This window comes from Aspergillus piperis (genome assembly GCF_003184755.1).
Source record: "Aspergillus piperis CBS 112811 unplaced genomic scaffold BO85scaffold_16, whole genome shotgun sequence".
Classification (NCBI taxonomy): domain Eukaryota; kingdom Fungi; phylum Ascomycota; class Eurotiomycetes; order Eurotiales; family Aspergillaceae; genus Aspergillus; species Aspergillus piperis.
The window spans coordinates 595,472-614,529 of NW_020291606.1; the positions used below are offsets into that span (position 1 = coordinate 595,472).

Here is a 19,058-nt window from a genome sequence, read left to right on the forward strand (position 1 = left end):
CCACTGCTTTCTTCCTTTTTTTCTTTTCTGTTTTTCCGAGCCGAGGACTTGGGGAGTGGGCCGAGGTTGGTGCGAGTCAGTACGTAGTGATACAAGTTACTGTGTAGATTGAAGAACTGGAGGATTTTATGTGGTTTTATGTTTTTGCTGCAAGGATGGAATTAAATTGGATAGTGTGTGTGTGTGTGTGTGTGTGTGTGGGTAAGTAATAGGTTTGTTCCATTCATATGCCTATAGCCTATGCTCTAGCTACTTCTGTAGTTATAGCTAAAGGCTAGTAGTAGTAGTGGTATAGTGACACACGATGTCCAGCCAACGAATTGAACTCATAGTGAGACACGACATCAGAAAGAAACAAAAAGGTGAAAGAAGAAAAGTAAAATAACCACCAAGCTCGTAAGCAGCAAGCAAACAAAAATCTCAACATCAACACCAGTCCAGACATGTACCGCCATGTCTTTTGTATGCAACCAACCTCCCCTCGGTTTATTCGAGTACATCCATTCATCCGCCCATGAAGGTATGGTAGGAAAAAGAAAAGGCAAAATGCAAAAAAAAGATACTATATAGGAAAATGAGTGAAAAGAAAGTAAGGGAGAGAAGAAAAAATGTATGCAATCCTGGACACCATTGAAGTATAAGCTTGTCTTCCCAATGCGCGCGGTGTGTGTGCATGGATGCATGTATGAATGTATGTATGTCCTGGATGTTGATGAGTCCCATGTGTCACCTGCCTTCGTTCATTGGTTGGTTTTGTTTTTTGTTTTTGTTTTTTCCTTCTGGTTCCTCATTTCCCATCTGATTCTGATTCTTTCTTTTTGTTTTTTTCTGTACTGATGTGGGGTTTCCAAAATCTTCTCAAAAATTCGTCGCTGGCGAGGCCGTTAGATGCTTTTCATTCATCAGTCAACAGTATGCAGGGATATGGCATGCAGAATCCAAGGACGCCGGTTGTGCACCAATTACAGGGGGGACCGAATTGTGAATGGAAGTGGTGATAGCATATAAGGAAAGGGGAGGATGAAGCAATAGAAATGCAGTATTAATCGCATCGTCTGTCGATAGTTGTACGTAGGTTTGGACAATGATGGGATGACGGGTGTATATGCCAGTGTTATGAAAAGACGAGCTGAATATCTTCACATATTAACACGGCTGAGCGGCTAGCAGATCATCTCCGCGGGCAACGCTGCAGCCAGTTCAGTCCAGGGAAATAGACGAGCCGCAACGAATTTCATATCCTTTCCTTTCATTCTCGAACGCACGGCCTGCTTATAACCCTGGGACTCCTTCCGCACCAGATTTCACAGGCCTCTCCAGCTGATAAAGTAAGGCATCGAGCTCGGCCCAGTTCGCTCGGTTGGTCGCAAAGCGGCGGTGTTTTCGGGTCACAATGTGCTGCCAAAGGTTAGCATTGTCGTTTCTGAATCTAGAGCTTCCAGACTAACCTCTTCAAAGTCGTCGAACTTGTCCCTGCAGTTCTCACAGTAGCCTGGCTTAGGGTCTCTCCGTCTCTCCTTCTTTTTGGGTATTATTATGGTTTTCCGATCACCGATCCGCCGCTTAGGAGCGCCACTGTTCTCCAATTGCGTTGATTCCTCTTCCGGGACGTTTACAAGCTTTTTAGGCGGTTGCATATTGCCGAGGCTGTTCTCCAATGGTTTCGTCTTCAGTGGTGCGGATCCATCTACGGCGTGGTGTGATGGAGGCACAGTGCCCGTTGCAAGCCCTCCGTTTCCTTTTTCGAGCACCTTTCTCTTGAGTTCATGGACTTCCTTGCTCAGGCCAGCCTTGGCACCGGGTGCCGCAGCAGTCGATGAAACCATTTGCGAACGAATGGCGGACGTAATATTCGAGGGTTGTACACCTGATGCGGCAGGTTCACGGCCATGGAAAAATGGCCCCTTCCGTTGCGGAGGCGGAGGCACGAAGCTCTCGGAGCTTTTCCTGGGCGATAGTTGCTTTGTGGACTGAGTATCCTGGAGTTCAAGCTGGGGCTCAAGGGGCGCCTCTTCTGTTTGGCCCAATTCGGGAGTCTTATCCTCGGGCTTTGTACCCTTCCTATGAGTTTCTGGTGCATTTAGTTTCGCGTCTGGAATGTCTTGTACAGGAGCAGCATTAGCAACAGCTCTTTCGTCCCTTTCCTGTCTCTCCGTCCTCTCTTTTATACGGGCGCGTTGGCGATCGATGTCTTTCTGTGTAGGGGGATCCTCAATGAACGGGCACTTTCCTAGGCGTGCACTTCGGAATTGCGGCCATATACCATCCTGCCGCCTTGCAACTTTCGGGTATTCTCGCACCATCACAGGGCGCGTCTTTTCGTCCATGTCGTGGACATATATGAAAGGGCCCTTGAACATAACCAGCTCCTTCAGGACCGAGAGGGGATTGCGATCCGACGGGCCATTCAGCTCATTCTGAAGCACTTGCGAAAGATCGTTTTCACCCCGAGCCCTAGCATGACCACCAGCAACATTGCTGTTTCGCGTCGCGTGGCCATCATGTCCTCCGACATCGCCATCATTGATCGCCGTGATCATGCGCTGCAGTTTCTCAATCGCCCAAATCTTCATTCCCATTTGGCGGGCTCTGTGCAAAACGTCCATGCCCTTTTGTTCCCGTCGTGCATCATTTTTCAAGGTCATATGAAGGTGGGTATCGGCGCACTTCTCGAGCAGGGATGGGTTTACTGTCTGCAGTGAACCATCCGCCGCCGCTTGCTCCGCCGACTCCGCATTGTAATCAGGTGCATTCGTAGGACCGTTCTCCGGAGGAATAGGACGAGACGTGACGACGTGGGTCACTAGACGCGAGAAGAATTTTTCTTCACGCTGTGACAAATGAAGTCAGTAAAGTCACGCAGTCGTATAGGAATTACCTCCACCATGGACCGGTGGGGCATCGTTGACCCTCCGCACGCAGTTCCGATAGGGGAATCATGAAGTGCTGGAGATGTCAGCCAGACGCAAACTTACCGCTCCCAATGCAAGCACCTGTCTAGAGCTCTTGCTGCGAACATCTTCCGGGATGCTATCGAAGTAAAAGACAAATTGAGGAAACGCCTTGCGGTAATGCCTCTGCCACTGCCGGATGGAATCGAGAGTCTCCGCGGACGGCCTCTCGTGCCTCGTGCCTTTCATTTGTGCCTGTCGTTCTTTATCTCTCACAGCGACCAGTTTCCTTTCGAATGCACTCGGCTGAGCATTATTCGTGCGCCGCAAGAACAACTTGGAGTCGGTATTTTGGTATGCGGACGCCCTGGTCCGGGATGGGGAACGAGCGTCCGCCTCCTGACCGTCCACTACCTGCTTCTTCGGGGGAGGCTGGCCGTAAGGGATGTCGATCTGGTTACTCGTTGGACGTAGACGTTTGGCAGGCACGAGGCCTGACCTGTGAGGGGAATTGGTAGCATTCGGCACGTTGGCAAGTGGTCGGCGAGTCGACATATTAAGCGAAGACCGAGGCGAAGGTGGTACGAATACAGCTGCCATGTGGTAACAGAATACAAGGCACTATATGAGCGTGAGTTGCTGTGAGTTGGACACCAGCAAGAGAGAAAAAGGAGGGGCACTGGAGGCGAGCACGCGATGCGTTACACGTCTCGACGGGGGGGTGATTACTCGGTTAGAAAAAGGCCATTGTCGACGCGATAGATGAGCAAATAAAGAGCGGCAGTGGGAGTTAGTGAGAGAAGCAGAAAGCCATGCCCTAGGAGAAGGGGAAGCAATGCAGCAAAAAACCCGCGAGAGTGTGTGGGGGAAGGAAGACAACAGAGAAGGGTCTAAGGGAGACACAGATTGAATGGGTGGTGGTGATGATGGAAAGAGAAGAGAGACCAAGCCCGACTCGACTAGTAGAGAAACGACTAAGCGTGTCAGGGAAGGTCGGTGGAGCCCCGGCGGGTTTGTTTTGGCTCCGGGATGTGCGCCGGACAACCACCGCCCGGCGCGCAGCATGAACCATTCTTTCTTTTCCTTTCATTCATTCCTCTCTGGGGCTTGCTGGGGTTACCCTTCAGCAACAATCTGCACCGATATCCCTTTGCTTAAGTGAGGGAGTTCTCTAAATGATTGAGTTTGCTGATTGTGCCTTTTGTAATAATTGGCACGTCTAATCCAACCTCCTCTGCTTCCTCTATACTGAAGTAGTAGTACCTGTATTCACGCCCCACGCGTCCACGCTTAAGTGCTGACTGCTGACTGGTGACGTCTACACGAGCCACACGAACCACCAAAACCGGCTTGTCTCTTGTTTACTTCTTGCTCAACTCGGCCATCTTGTTTGCTATACCTCAATTTTTCGGTTCACTATGTTATATATGTTACAATCTTATGCAAGGGTATCTAGCTTTACACAATTTCGGCCCTCATCCATCTTAATCACGGAGGGCCTCGATATCATCGACCTAGATAGCAGATTCGTCAGTCAGCCCAATAGTTCGTCACCACAACCACGGTAACATGTCTTTTCTCTACTGGAATGATGCTTACCTCTTTAACTGCCTCCGTGGTCAATACAATGGGACTGTCATCTCCAACACAAACACTGTCTTCAATCCGGATGCCAATGCCCCGGAACCGTGCCGGCCACCGCTCATCATCTGGAACGTAGATGCCACTGCACCGATTGTTAGCATGGTCAACCTCACAGAAGGGCGTCGATACGTACGGCTCCACAGTGATACATTGGCCTGCCTTGAGATTGTACCCTCGGGAATACCCAGAGCAGTCGTGCACGTCCAGGCCAATATAATGGCCCAGGTGGTGAGGGAAGAGAATGCCCATGGCCTAATCTTGGTTAGCATCGAAAACACCTTGTGACAGACTGGGAAACCTACGCCTCCGGAAACATCGAATCCGAGTTGTATCAGCTGATCTCGCAAGCCGGTCTCCGCAACGCTATGCAGCCGGTCCAGGCTGAGCCCAGCATCTTCGCGGCACAGCGAGACACAGCTGCGATGCACATTCAGCACGGCATTGTACAAGTCACGCTGAGGGTCAGAGAATTTGCCGTTCACTGGCCAGGTTCGCGTGATATCGGAGATGTAAGTGCCTGCCTCCTATAAATCAGTTAGTCTCGATAACGGCGGACGGACAGGATCCACGTACACCACCTCCGTCAACTAGAACCATATCCCCGTCCCTGTAATATGTTAGTAATGCAATTACAATGGCTCTTGTGGCACATACCTCAAAACGTCATCGTTTCTCGTGTAGTGGATGCTCAGGGCGTTCTACACACGTTAGTCGCACGATACCAATACCTTCCCAATAGGTGACTTACAGAACCGCCTGCAACCACTGGGACAAAGGCGCTGTTATCGCAGCCATTGCGCTTGAAGTTATACTCCAAGAAAGCAGTCAGATCCTTTTCCTTGGAGAACGTCTGCCTCATAGACTCCGTAAACGCCCTTCCAGAAGCCTGTCCAACACGACGCAACTGCACGACCTCGTCCTCGCTCTTAAAGACTCTCATTTCATTAAGGATGGAGCGCAAAGGCTTAACCTTGCGGTGGTCGACTATCTTCTTGAGCTTTTCGGAAGCTCCCGTAGGACCATAGAGGTACCGATGCAGAGATGACCGTCCAGGGTTGAAAGCGGGAATGTCGGTGTAGATTTCTGTCGCATCCGCAAGGATCTTAGGAAGAAGGTCCCCAATACGTTCGATGTCACCGGTCTACCAGCGCAGTGTTAGTGGCGACCAAGGAAGATCAACAAAGTAAACTCTTACTTCATCCGCATTGAAGACATCAATCGCCGCGCGGGTACCGGAACGAGCACCGTCCCAAAGTTCCGCCTTCGCATCCTTCTCCCTGCAATAAAGGTGGAAGAGATGGTTGTTCCCGGATCCGTCGTTCGCTGCTTATAATGAGCGCCAATTCCCAAACAGAATGTCGTAGTTAGAGCTCACCGATGACAGCCAGCGCATTAGGTTCGTTAAACCCTATCCATATAGAGCTATGTCAGCGATATCTGTTGCCTGTAAACAAGGACACCATGTACCACCCACCGGTCAAGTAAAAGAAATTCGAGTCTTGTCGGTATTCATTGAAGATGCCCGAAGCCCGGTAGGTAACCTCAGCAGCAGCCAGCACAGCGACGGCATACTTGGGTAGTTTGTTCGCGAGACGAGATCGGCGCTGGGCATACTCGAGAGCCGTTATTCCGGGTGTCACTTGAAGCTGCGTTAATACCGTATATATTATGCGTCATTGTAATCCGCGGGAACTGAAGTGATGTTACGCACGCTCTCCGGGCTCCAGTATATGGGGGTGTGTCTCGTGTAGCGGTTGGCCGAATTTGAGCTCCGCGGCGGAGATCGAAGCGTAAGTACGGCGAAGAGCAGGCTGTTGGAGCACCGGCCGGCTAAGATGCGAAAGGGAGATTCGAGGTGCCTGGCGACGAAGGCAACGAGGCCATTGGCGAATGGCTGCTTTGCATGTCGACATCATTATAGCAGCACCATTGGAAGGTGTTGGCAAGCTTGTCGAAATAAAGACTGGCTATCTGGCCCGCGTTTGGTTCGGAAGGTCGGCGGTGATTGCGAGACCTCCGAGCGTCCCTTGGTTTAGCCCGTTCGCTGGATGCCTCAGGCTGGCAGCCCCGGTCGGCGGCAGTGACCAATCAACGCTGAGGAGTTTGTGATAGACTCGCATACTCCGCTCGTCTGGATAGGCTGGAAGCTGCGATTGCTTCCCACCTTCTTTCTTATCTCGGTCTTGTACAGCGTACCACAACCACGAGATGTCGGAGGAGTTTGGGCCAGTGCAGTACGATCCCAAGGGTTGGGTTGTTTTTCGATGCAATTACTCGATGACTCAAGTTGGTCTCTGAGTCACGTCAATGGGTACGATATATATATAGTAGAAGTAAACTCCATTGAAAAATATAAGCAGAATTCATTGCTCACTCGAGTGCTCCATTACTTTTATGCTAGACGGTATTTAGAAGTCAGTTATTCATTGTATATATTGTTCGTCAAATTCAAAAATGGGAAGGACCTTAACATACCCCAAGCGGCCCTCGAACACGGTCAACCGCTACAAGCATCGAGGTACACTTCACTTCACTCCCTAACTTTGCGTCGAAGGACTTTACTAAAAGACCGCAGCAACCTATGACCTGGGTGCCATTCATGAAATCATCAACTCTACCCAAGTTCTCCATGTATCCTTCAGCCCTGGACCATCGGAGCCCTTCCCTGCAATCCTGCCTATGATCGGACAAATGGGATCATTTGACTACCCTTCAGCTAGCATCGACGAACCCCTTGACTGTTATCTCCATGGCTATGTCAGCTCCCGCATCATGAACTTGGCTCGAGATGCCGAAGGAGAAGGACTACCCATCTGCGTGGCTGCTAGCAAGGTCGACGGGTTGATCTTGTCTCTGACACCGAACTCCCATAGCTACAACTATCGATCTGCAATTCTCCAAGGTTATGCTAAGCTGGTTACTGACGAAGCCGAGAAACTTTACGCCATGGAGCTGATCACCAACTCGGTGTTATCGGATCGTTGGGCGCATACGCGTGTTCCACCAGACCGGGCTGAGATGTCCTCGACCGTTATCCTCAAGGTTAAAATTGTGAGCGGCAGTGGTAAGATTCGAGATGGTAGCGTCTCGGACGAGAAGAAAGATACAGGCAGTGAAGAGATCACGAATCGAGTTTGGACTGGTGTTGTCCCTGTTTGGGAGACATTTGGCGAGCCTATTCCTAGTACGGGGAACAAGGTTCCTGAAGTACCAAGCTATGTGAAGTCATTTGTTGCTGCAAAGAACGATGGAAATCGTGCTTATGCGGAGAAGGCCGTGGGAATTGAGCTGCCACAAGAGGAGCAACATTGATTGTTGAAAGGGATAATGTGTGGGTGATGTACTTAGATTGCTATGGGATTTCTGCTTCATATACTTAACTTCTGCTGTTCTATTGTGGGGAGAAAGTATAAATTGCCCAGCTTTGGACCCTGCGGGGTATTGTAGCCTTGCTGCTGTGTACCTCTGATCTGCACAACACAGGGATGGTAATTTAGATAAACCATTTGTCCCATATCAGATTCTTAATAAACACTAGAAGATATATCGATAAACTTAACTTATTGTTCGGTTCACTTGACGAAATAATTATACAAAGTATAAGGCACGATTGCATAGTTTCAAGGCGACCCAACGTCATCGGTACCATTAGCGTAAGGCCGACTCCGCAGAACTTCAACTTAGCTACAACTTCTCCAAATGACTGACTCGACACACAACCGCTCCCTTCTGAGGGAAACAGACATTCTTTCCCACAAATACACAGCAGTGTAACCTTGCGATAACACATGATTATCCTATATCCAGTGTCGTGCCCAGTCTAGAGCCTCTCTTTGATCTCTAGCCCGCCATGGCTCCTCCGGCTATCCCCGCAGCAGACCTCAGCTCTTTCACCACCTACCTGAAAGGCTGCAGGCGAGTAATTGCGTTATTAGGCGCCGGTATTTCTGCATCATCAGGTCTTCCCACTTTTCGAGGAGCCGGTGGTCTATGGCGATCCTACGACGCGACAGACCTCGCAACGCCCGAGGCGTTCGATGCCAACCCAGACTTAGTATGGCAGTTTTACAGTTATCGGAGGCATATGGCCCTAAAGGCACAGCCCAACCGAGCGCATTATGCTCTGGCTGAGCTTGCCCGAAAGAACAAGGACTTCATCACCTTGAGCCAGAACGTGGATGGTGAGTTGTACTCGTGTCCTTGCCCTGAAGTGGCACCTCACTAATTAGCTGCTTCGTCTATCCAGGCCTTTCGCAACGAGCTAGGCACCCGCCGCATCAACTTCACCTTCTTCATGGCTCCCTCTTCACAGTGAAATGCACATCATTCTACTGCAGCTATTCCCGCGAAGACTTCACCGACCCAATTGTCCCCGCTCTCGCTTTGCCAAAGAAGCTAGAACCATCCGCAACAGATAAAACGGGCGAAGAGGCTTCTCAATCCATCTCTAATGCACTAGGGAACAATGAGGATGTGGAGGCTGATGTGTCGGACGAGCGTGTTCCTCTTTCCGCAGTGCCTTATGAAGAGCTCCCCCACTGCCCGGAATGCAAAGACGGGCTTCTACGCCCTGGGGTGGTGTGGTTCGGAGAGAGTCTCCCTTTACATACGATTGACTATGTAGACGAATGGTTGAACAAAGGGAATGTTGATTTGATACTGGTGGTAGGTACGAGTTCGAGGGTATACCCTGCAGCAGGATATGTGGATAAGGCTCGCAGTAGAGGAGCTAGAGTGGCAGTGGTAAATATGGACCGCAACGATGTTGGCTCTTCCGGATTGAAGCCTGGAGATTGGTTTTTTGAGGGTGATGCAGGTACAATTGTTCCGGAAATTTTGAAGGGGGTGATTGGCGACATATAATCATCTTTGCTACTATTTCTTCTATAGCTGAACAGAGTACAGCGAAATCCGAAATATCTTACAATAGCTTCAAATGTCTTTTACTACGCAGATCTCGAATGACTCTTATTATATAGGACTACTGTCACAGATAGCTTAGTAACTTCCATAGTGTGACTAATGTTTACGGAGAATGTCAATCCATAGCTTACTGTATTCATGGCAGCGGGAAGGAATACAAACAGGCAACCTCAGTTAATCGCTACTGTGGCTCACCCTTTTTGCCTGAGCTAGTTAAATGGGACTGCGGATCCAAGTCAATAATTCCCGCACATAAGCTTCAGGATTAATCCAATGTAATTCGTGGAGGTGGATTCGTCCTTGCTGTGTGTACCTGAAGCTGTTGTGTGACCTGTCACCCCGCTGGGTGGGCGGTGGTTGCTGGGGCAATGCGGCCAAACCGAGCGATAGCGCTATCGATAAAATGTGGCATGCCAGCGCTAAACAGAGCCGATCTCCGTCAACACGTCCAAAGCCCCTCCCACTACTCCGGATTTCGCCCTTCCTAGCCTCTTTTGCAATGTCATGACCTGATTCAAGTAAGTAGGCATCTAATATCCCCTCTATCCTTCCATACGGAGATAAATGTCGATAGCGAGAGTCTCGTTGCAACCCCGCGTGACGTGATGTGCTGACATTCTGCCTCGTCTACAAGAACAGAAAAGATCTTACTCGCCATAATCCCGATAGACTCACTATATCTATGCAACCTAGATCTCGATAATACAGCCTCCGATACCCCCCACTGTGTCCCTCGGCCCACGACGATTAACCGCCACCACCTAGCTTCAGCAGGAAGTTCACCAGAATAATACACCATGGCCAAAGAAAGCGACGCCCCTGCGGACCCCTTCACGCCTAGAAGGCCGCAAGAACAGCCCCATCGTCCTATGTCACATCATCCTGAGTTCGGAAAGCCATCTCCTATTCGCCCAGTGCATCATCAGAGTCACCACTCTAGCAACCCCTTCAACATCCCTAAACCGAACCAGCAACGTCCGGAGCATCACAGACATCAGCCCCGGCCGCAAAATCCTGCCCACAATGGTGCCCCGCAATATCGTCCCCCCACTACTCCAGGGCCTAATAACTTCTCAACCCCCAGAAGAGAAGGGTTTGACCCATTTAAGCCCGTTAGACCGTCCGCGTACAACAACAACCGCTTCTCCCGTCCCGTCGAAAGTGGAGCTGTTGAGATTCGACGCCCAGAGAACTTCACGTTCAATACACCCCGTGCCCCCAAGACATTCTTCGCCTCGAAGCCCTCTGCCGTTAAGATGACGAACGCATCGAAGAACCTGAGGAACTTTGTCGACTTGACTGGTGAGGGTGGTTTTACGCCAAGTGCGCGATCTCGAGGCCCGGGATTTGGCTCTATGGATGTCAACGGTTATGTAGACACGGCCAAGGCGAATGAGAATATCAAGGCTCTGTTGGAGGGTGCTTTTGAGGATGAAGATGAGAAGGAACCCAAGTCGAAGAGCAAGAAGAAGAAGGGCAAGAAGAATAAGAAGAAGAAGAACAAGGAAAAGAAGCAAGAGAAGTCCGAGAAGAAGTCCCAGGAGAAGGAGTCGGACGCCGACATCGATGATCTTGCTGCTCAGTTGGGAACTGTAACTGTACAGGAATCCAATACTGCGGATGAGAGCACTGATGAATCGGAAACCGAGTCCAACAAGTCCCCTGTAAAGCAGAAGGTCAAGGAAGTCGTGGAAGTCAAGGAGGTGGCAGAGAAAGATGTTAGTGACGTTGAATCGGAGAATGAGGAAGATGACGATGAAGAGGAAGAAGAAGAGGAGGAAGAGGAAGATGATGGGACAGTGGAAGGCTTGAAGGTCAAGTTACTGCCTCATCAGCGGGAAGGTGTCAATTGGATGTGCGACAAAGAGACTGGCCGGAAGAAGACCAAGGGAGTGCTTCCCAAGGGTGGAATATTGGCAGACGACATGGGTCTCGGTAAAACTGTTCAAGCTATTGCTCTGATGCTATCCAACAGAAAGCCCGCCGATGGTCTTAGGCGGCCCTTGGCTGATGACGAGGACGAGGATGCGAGCAGTGACGATGAAGAAGAAAAAGAAAACCGCAAACTACCGGCTGGACTGAGCAAGACGACTCTGGTCGTCGCTCCCCTAGCCCTGATCAAGCAGTGGGAGTCTGAGATCAGCGATAAGGTTGAACACTCGCACAGAATGCGGGTTCTCGTATACCACGGAAACGCACGGGCTAAGGGCACGGACAAGCTTGAGGATTATGATGTGGTTATTACCACGTATGGCACCTTGACCTCGGAGCATGGTGCTAAGGACAAGAACAACAAGAAATCCCCCATCTTCTCCGTCTACTGGTATCGGATCATTCTGGACGAAGCCCACACAATCAAGAACCGCAACGCAAAAGCAACACAGGCTGCCTACTCTTTGGATGCAGAGTACCGCTGGTGCCTTTCGGGAACGCCAATGCAGAACAACCTTGATGAACTGCAGAGTTTGATCAAATTCCTACGTATTAAGCCGTTCAATGACCTGGCGGCATGGAAAGAGCAAATTATGAAGCCAATAGCGAACGGCCGTGGAGGTCTCGCCATCGAGCGTTTGCAGATCTATCTCAAGATCTTCATGAAGCGGCGCACGAAGGATATTCTGAAGCAGAATGACAACCTCAAGCCTGGCAAGGACGGGGAGAAGAAGTCCTCTGGCTTCCACATCGTCAAGCGAGAGGTTATCAAGGTCGAAGCGGACTTTATGCCGGGCGAGATGAACTTCTACCAGCGCCTAGAGCAGAGAACAGAAAACAGTCTCGAGAAGATGATGGGTGGTGAGAAGGTCGACTATGCTGGCGCTTTGGTGTTGCTGTTGCGTCTTCGGCAATCTTGCAATCACCCCGACCTTGTTAAGAGCGACCTTGCTCAGGATAAGGACGTTCTCCTGCAAAACGGGCAGTCCGGCAGCCAGAAACCCGCCAAAAATGATGAGCTGGACAGTATGGCAGACCTCTTCGGGGCACTGAGTGTTGTGTCCAAGAAGTGCGATATCTGCCAAATGGATTTGAAGAAAGAGGAGGCGTCTGGCGGTAACAGCAGGTGTAAAGAGTGCGAGGTCGCGTTGAATGCCGACCTGACTGATACCGGCAAGAAGAAGAAGAGCGGTCGGAGGTCGATTATTGATCTAACAGAATCACCATCGGCCCACCGCGGAGAGCCGCAGGTCATCCGGCGGAGAAACAGACGAGTAGTATTAGACAGCGACGATGAAGATGAGGACGATGGCGAGTGGCTTGTTCCAGAAGATCAGCGCGGAAAGTCGAGCCTTGGAACAGCTGGAGGCACCGATGATGAAGACGCAGAGGGTGGTGGTGAATGGTTGAATTCGGACGATTCTGACAGTGACGACGATGGGCCTGAGTCTCCCTCTCGCAAGCCAACAGGCATCAGTCGCCGGAGCCCTGAGGTTGAGTCTGACGATGACGACATTTACCTGAATGCTGGAGACGATGATAACAAGATTCTGCCTTCGACGAAGATCCGGCGTCTAATGAAGATTCTGAGACGTGAGTCCTCAGACCACAAGTTCATCGTCTTTTCGGTCTTCACCTCCATGCTTGACAAGATCGAGCCATTCCTGAAGCGCACCGGAATTGGATACGCACGATATGACGGAGGCATGCGGAACGACCATAGAGAAGCCAGTCTCAACAAGCTGCGGAACAACAGTGGCACAAGGGTCCTTCTCTGCAGTTTACGCGCTGGTGCGCTGGGACTGAACCTGACTGCCGCAAGTCGCGTGGTCATTCTAGAGCCCTTCTGGAATCCTGTATGTTTACCACTATCCTTCAAAAAGACATTTGCTAACCCCTTCTAGTTCGTTGAAGAGCAGGCCATTGACCGAGTCCATCGTCTGAACCAGACCGTAGACGTCAAAATCTACAAGATGATCATCAAGGGTACCGTGGAGGAACGAATTATCGATCTGCAAGATCGCAAGCGCGAGCTGGCCAACGTTACCATTGAAGGCAAGACTGCAGCGGCCAAGCTAACGATGAAGGATATGATGGCTCTGTTTGGCAAGGACGCCGAAGCACGTTACAACGGCGACCCCGATCTCGACCTGAATCAGACAACGAAGCTGCTGAATTCCGGCGCTGATAGCGCCTCGGGCTCAACATATGCCAGTGAAACGCAGACCTCTGGCTCTCGTGATCGCAGCCGTCAACAGGCGAAACGAAGTTCTCGTGGTGAAGACTCGGTGTATGGTAGACGGTGGTAGCATGATTATCGGTGTAGCATGATTCGGAATGAGTACAATTGGGCGTTAGGCTGGGAGGACAAGCTATCGGTTGGACATAGTTTCAATTTCGGGATTCACCTTTCTACCTTATGAACAGGGCTTTTGGGCATTTAGAATTCATACGATGTTCTATCACGTTATGTGTTAGCTGTCGGCTGGTCGACTGCGTTGGGATATGAAAACGATATGCCGTAAGCTTGATCTAGATTGTAGATCTTTAACACTTCAGTGCCTCGGGCAAATATCTGCCAACACTTCAACAGAACACAGCATACTTCGAAAGAATCCACAACACCACCCATACACTCCCTAATCCACTGAACCCCACTACAAAAGCCCTTCTGACGCCCCCATCCTCTCCACAACCTCCCCCTCAGCCCCCTCTCTCGCCCCCTTCCGCGCCTCCTCACTCATCCTCTTCACAATAAACTCCGCAGCTAAATGAAACGGACACACGCACAGCTCCAGCCCACGCCACCGACACAGCACCTCCATTCCACCGATATCACTAGGCCGTGCCACCCCCCGTTCCACCAAACAAGCATTAAACGTCTTCCCAATCCACCATGGCTCACCAGGAATATCATCATCGCTGAAATCCCCAGAAAGCAGAGCCTGCGCCAACCTCCCCTCCGTCGGATCCTCCCCGTAAGGACCCATTACATTACCGCCTAGATCCTGAAGCGAGACGAGGAACTCATGAGCGGGATGTGCGATACAGGCGAAGTCGAAGTCGATGAGGGCTGTGAGTTTGCATGTGGTGGGGTCGATGAGGATGTTGTTCATTGCTGGGTTATCAAGTTAGTTAGTTCCTCGGTGGGGTGTTTGGGGGTAGGCTTACTCAAGTCACCGTGGATGAGGGATTTGGTATCAGGGTCCGGAAGAAGGCCAGGGAGGGAGAATCTGTCGATGAGGGAGTCGAGGCGGTTTCGGATTCCATTACTTCGCCATCCGTTAATGATAGGGCTGGAATCGGCATCGTGTAGCTCGTGCCGTAGGCATGCCTTGAGGAGCTCCGCATATGTAGACCACGGTCCGCCATTCGTGGTGGTCATCTCCGCACTGATGATTCTGCCGTCGGTGGAGGATAGAGCGAGTCCACCGTGGGTGATTTCCTCCGGGAGTGGACATTTCCGGAGTCCAGCGAGTATATCTGCGACTTGCTCGATGATGGATTTCTTGGCTGTCTCGGACTGAGAAGGGAAGAACTCGTCTAGTGGTACGCCGGACTTGTATTCCATTAGTGTCCAGGGTAGGTCATTTGGATGAGTAGTAGGCTTTGAGCAGAAGGTGTATATTTTGGGAATGAGAGAGCCTAATCCGGGTCGATGTGATTCGAGTCCCTGACGGGCGAGAGACATGGCGGCGAGTTCGTTCTCGATGCGGGAGGCGTGTGGGTTGATGCCCATTGCTAGGGGGTTGCTCATTCGGAGGATGTAGGTTGTTGTTGTTTCGTCTAGTAGGGAGGTGGTGTGGGGGTTTGGGGGTGGGAATGAGGTGCTTGAAGGGGGTTGGGATAGTTCAAGCTTGTAGATGAAGTTGTTGTAGGGACAGGGGCCGAGTTCTTGGTATGCGATTGGGGTGATCGTGGTGATTTGGAGGGAGTGGTGTTGTGCGATGCGCTGGATTTGCTCGAGGCGGGTGTGGTAGGTTTGGTGGTTGATGTTGGACATTGTAGAGTCGGTGATTTGGGGGTGGTTGCTTGGAGTGACGAGGGAATGATATTATGGCTAGCTATATATCGACAGTAAACAGTTATAAATATGTTCTAAGAGCAAGGGGGATATAAGCATTGTCTGCTTATCTTTGCGCCAGGTCTTTCGCATATAGAAACGCCAGGGTATAGGGTTAGCTCCGCCGGAGTCCGATATGAGCCTACGAATAGAAGGGTAGTTATTGATTGCGATACCGGAAACAGACTATCTAGTGTGACTGCCAGGGGCCTGTTGATTATGATACTTGCGATAACATCATTCGCAGAGAAATCCCTGATGGTGAGCGCTACTACTGTCGATGTAACTAAAAGTCAAAGCATGGACGGACTGGGATAGGAATAATGTTTCCTTACCGGGAAATATTCCCACTGAAATCATACTCATAATCTATGCCCTAATCGGGCCCACTATATAATGAAAATCGGGGAATGGAGGTGAACAGAGAGTTCACCCCTAGTATGAAAACCTTCTTCCAATCTACTCAAACACGATCTACTATTGGTATAAAATAGCGGCTTGCAAACGGTTCAAACTCCAGTCGGCTGCGTCCAGCAAGTGGCTCAAGGCTGAGTGGACGGGGTAGCATCATATTGTATATCAAATAATTGGAAAAGATACCGTAGTACTTCGTAGCCTTCCCAGTTAACTAGCAGTGTGCTTTCTCTTGCTTGTCAAGCTAGATTTCGATTCAACATATCTCCGCCCGACCTCTGTAAGTGCCATCATGGCAAAACTGCCTCTTTTTAGGCTTTATGTCTCATTAGAACGATATGATCATAAGTCAAAGCATAGTGATCACATTACTTGAACTATAGTTCAAAACCGCACTGGATTGGAAAGTATATCTTTGGTATAATAGTAGTAGTACTACTGCATGCCCAGCCGGGTGGAACCTACAAAAGCGGGCCATATAAAAGGTGGATTCTTGAATGCTGGTCTTTAGTACCGTTCTTGGGCTGTTTTTTATTCCTTGTCTCGTTTGAATTGATAGCATCTCTGGCTGTAGGCGCACCTCCCGTCGGATCGGGCCGCTAAGAGTGCCCAATACCCCTCACTCAGCTGAACCTAATTTGATGACCGATCATTCGGCCAGCAGGGTATAACCTTCAGGATATCATTCGATGGAGAAATTGACCTGACAGTGCTTGTTCACGCACTATGAGCGACCCTCTGAGTATCACCGCAAGTGTAATTGCCGTCCTTGAACTGGCAGCCACCACAACCCGCTATCTCAGGGAAATCAAAGATGGAGCAGCAGACCGACTCCAGTTGCGGGATGAGCTACGAAGCACCACCTACCTACTCGAAATGCTCAGAGACCGTATTGATGATGCTGAGGATGCGGCCGTAACTTTAGGCATGGGAAAGTCCATATTGACCGAGTCTCTTGTGGGTCTTGATGGTCTCCTCGTCCTTGTTCAGAGTGTGCTGCAAGACATCATCTCTCGGCTCTGCCCGCAATCAAAATTCGGTCAACGATCGTTGTCTTTGACATGGCCATTCACCAAAAAGGATATCACGGAGAAGCTGGCTTGCCTGGAGCGCCTAAAGAGTAGTCTCAGTCTCGTCTTGCAGAATGACCTGATGTATGGTGTTCTCAAGATCTTCAACATTTGAGAAAGTGCTGATTACAGGACGTTAGTAAAATGGTGCAGTCATCACATAGAGAACTTACAGAAATCGGGCAGAAGGTCAGCCAAACACAATTGAAAGACGAGGAAGATCTAAACGAGAGGATCTTGCTCTGGCTTAGCCCCTTTCCCTTCCGTAAGCAACATGATGCAATCCTGGAGACCGTGCAGGCGGGAACTGGTGGCTGGTTTATGAAACACGAGAAAGTATGCAATTGGCTTGAAGGCAATATCAGCGTGCTTTGGTGTCCAGGAATACGTAAGTACTGAGACTTTTACACTCTGGTGAAGCTAACTCCAGGTTGCTAGCTGGCGCTGGTAAAACACGACTAATGTTAGTACATTGACTAAGTATTTTACGTTTCTATTCTCATACATACATACATACATATATATATGTCACTGTTCTCTGCTTTGCTTGGAATATGTCCCTCAGATATTGCATTGACAGCTAATGCATCATATCAGGTCTATCGTTGTTGATACGCTCGAGCATAAGCTGGCCTCGAAAAACGCTCTCTGTACGTACATCTATTGTAATTATGGACGCCGAAACGAGCAGACCCCGGTTGCTCTTCTTTCAAGCTTGCTGCTGCAAGTACTTCGACACTCGAAAAGCGGGACAGTGCCATCTGAAATATCCTCGCTTTATAATTCGCATAAAAAACTTGGTACCCGCCCTACCTGGAAGGAGTTATTCGACATATTCACCAAAATGACCTTCGAATATGAAACGACTTACATCGTGATCGATGCTCTAGACGAATACAGCGAGAGTGAGAATGACGCTTTGTGGTTTCTATCCACCATCAGTTCTGTTGGCTCAAACGTTAAAATCATGTGTAGCTCACGTTTCTCCACAACATTTGATGCATATTTCGATTCCTTTGAGAAGGTAGAAATCTCTGCTCGGGACGAAGACATTGAACTGTTCTTGGATTCGGAAATTTCACGGCTCCCCACGCTGTCGAGCTTATCCAAGCATCTTCGAGCTGAGCCAGACTTGAGAAGACACATCATTGTTTCCATCACGGGGGAGTGCCAGGGAATGTATGCAACCAGTAACATATCAAACCGAGGACTGACGATGTTAATATGTGAATACTAGGTTTCTTCTCGCAAAGCTACATCTCGAGTCGCTTCTCCCGAAAATCAATCGGAAGGCTGTGCGCTTGGCTTTGGCCTCTCTTCCAGGAACTTTGAATGATACTTACTCAGATGCCCTCAAAAGGATCCGTGACCAGCCTGCCGAGATGGTGGAGCTGGCAGAGCTCGTTCTGCTCTGGGTTATCTGCGCCCGTCAGAACCTCACAGTTATGCAGCTTCAACATATGTATGCCATGCAGGAGTTATCGGAGGAAATGGCTCTTGAAGACGACGACCTCCCAGACGGAGATGTCCTCACCGCAGCTTGTGGGGGTCTCATTACGGTTGATAAAGAGTCGCAAACCATCAATGTCATCCACTACACCGCCCAACAATACTTTGAAATTTCCCTTGCGCCGAAGTTGATGGCTGCCCGAGTGAATCTCACAAAAATTAGCTTGGCGTATCTGGTGCTGCCGAACTTCTCGACTGGCTTCTGTACCAGTGATACCACCATGGCACAGCGTCTGAGAGAGTATCCCTTTATTGAGTATGCCGCCAAGCATTGGGGCTCAGAGGTGAACCTTATCGATGCAGGCGAGATTTTGCCAGACCTCGAACGGCTTTGGTCTAATCCTGTGGCGGTTGAAATGACTAGTCAAGTGTGGAGTCTGTCAAGCGCTCGCTATCCCAGCTGGAGCCAGGAGTTCCCTCGAAACTGCCCAGCTCTCGTGCTCGCCGCAGTATTTGACCTTCCAGTTATTCTTCGACAAATGATTGCAAACGGTCATGACATTGAAGGTAGGGGGTCCGATGAAGAGACTGCCCTTATCCGGGCCGCGACATTTGGCCATGTCGAAAACGTGCGTACATTACTAGAGCTAGGAGCTGAAGTCGATGCTCAAG

General features: G+C 50.0%; 7 protein-coding genes across 7 annotated transcripts; 4 read left to right on the forward strand and 3 right to left on the reverse strand.

Moving 5' to 3' along the window:
* Positions 1–1,272: 1,272 nt before the first annotated feature.
* On the reverse strand, positions 1,273–3,491 carry BO85DRAFT_461487 (protein serine/threonine kinase activating protein nimO; the record flags this gene model as incomplete). Its single annotated transcript, XM_025661788.1, has 3 exons — positions 1,273–1,398; positions 1,449–2,831; positions 2,976–3,491. The coding sequence occupies 3 exons, from the start codon at positions 3,489–3,491 to the stop codon at positions 1,273–1,275; spliced, it is 2,025 nt and encodes a 674-aa protein (XP_025513267.1).
* Positions 3,492–4,013: 522 nt separating this feature from the next.
* Positions 4,014–6,517, reverse strand: BO85DRAFT_425970 (aminopeptidase P family protein). The gene is made up of 11 exons (XM_025658100.1): positions 6,247–6,517; positions 6,010–6,174; positions 5,911–5,943; positions 5,731–5,858; positions 5,284–5,676; positions 5,190–5,233; positions 5,109–5,142; positions 4,838–5,059; positions 4,669–4,787; positions 4,491–4,617; positions 4,014–4,405 (listed from the first exon to the last, which is right to left on the reverse strand). The coding sequence occupies exons 1-11, from the start codon at positions 6,449–6,451 to the stop codon at positions 4,376–4,378; spliced, it is 1,500 nt and encodes a 499-aa protein (XP_025513268.1). The 5' UTR covers positions 6,452–6,517; the 3' UTR covers positions 4,014–4,375.
* A 374-nt stretch (positions 6,518–6,891) lies between these two features.
* BO85DRAFT_402348 (pyridoxamine 5'-phosphate oxidase family protein) lies at positions 6,892–7,928 on the forward strand. The gene is made up of 2 exons (XM_025657186.1): positions 6,892–7,053; positions 7,111–7,928. The coding sequence occupies exons 1-2, from the start codon at positions 6,990–6,992 to the stop codon at positions 7,845–7,847; spliced, it is 801 nt and encodes a 266-aa protein (XP_025513269.1). The 5' UTR covers positions 6,892–6,989; the 3' UTR covers positions 7,848–7,928.
* Positions 7,929–8,079: 151 nt separating this feature from the next.
* Positions 8,080–9,495, forward strand: BO85DRAFT_425977 (SIR2 family NAD-dependent protein deacylase). Its single transcript, XM_025658101.1, has 2 exons — positions 8,080–8,716; positions 8,782–9,495. The coding sequence occupies exons 1-2, from the start codon at positions 8,386–8,388 to the stop codon at positions 9,396–9,398; spliced, it is 948 nt and encodes a 315-aa protein (XP_025513270.1). The 5' UTR covers positions 8,080–8,385; the 3' UTR covers positions 9,399–9,495.
* A 419-nt stretch (positions 9,496–9,914) lies between these two features.
* On the forward strand, positions 9,915–13,855 carry BO85DRAFT_451664 (putative SNF2 family helicase/ATPase). The gene is made up of 3 exons (XM_025660642.1): positions 9,915–9,976; positions 10,093–13,246; positions 13,295–13,855. The coding sequence occupies exons 2-3, from the start codon at positions 10,256–10,258 to the stop codon at positions 13,697–13,699; spliced, it is 3,396 nt and encodes a 1,131-aa protein (XP_025513271.1). The 5' UTR covers positions 9,915–9,976; positions 10,093–10,255; the 3' UTR covers positions 13,700–13,855.
* Positions 13,856–14,047: 192 nt separating this feature from the next.
* On the reverse strand, positions 14,048–15,393 carry BO85DRAFT_522202 (phosphotransferase family protein; the record flags this gene model as incomplete). The annotated part of the gene is made up of 2 exons (XM_025665242.1): positions 14,048–14,508; positions 14,562–15,393. 2 exons carry the CDS (start codon positions 15,391–15,393, stop codon positions 14,048–14,050), a joined length of 1,293 nt encoding a protein of 430 aa, XP_025513272.1.
* A 924-nt stretch (positions 15,394–16,317) lies between these two features.
* BO85DRAFT_83671 (uncharacterized protein) lies at positions 16,318–17,308 on the forward strand. Its single transcript, XM_025665717.1, has 2 exons — positions 16,318–17,021; positions 17,091–17,308. Exons 1-2 carry the CDS (start codon positions 16,594–16,596, stop codon positions 17,143–17,145), a joined length of 483 nt encoding a protein of 160 aa, XP_025513273.1. The 5' UTR covers positions 16,318–16,593; the 3' UTR covers positions 17,146–17,308.
* The last annotated feature ends 1,750 nt before the right edge of the window (positions 17,309–19,058 follow it).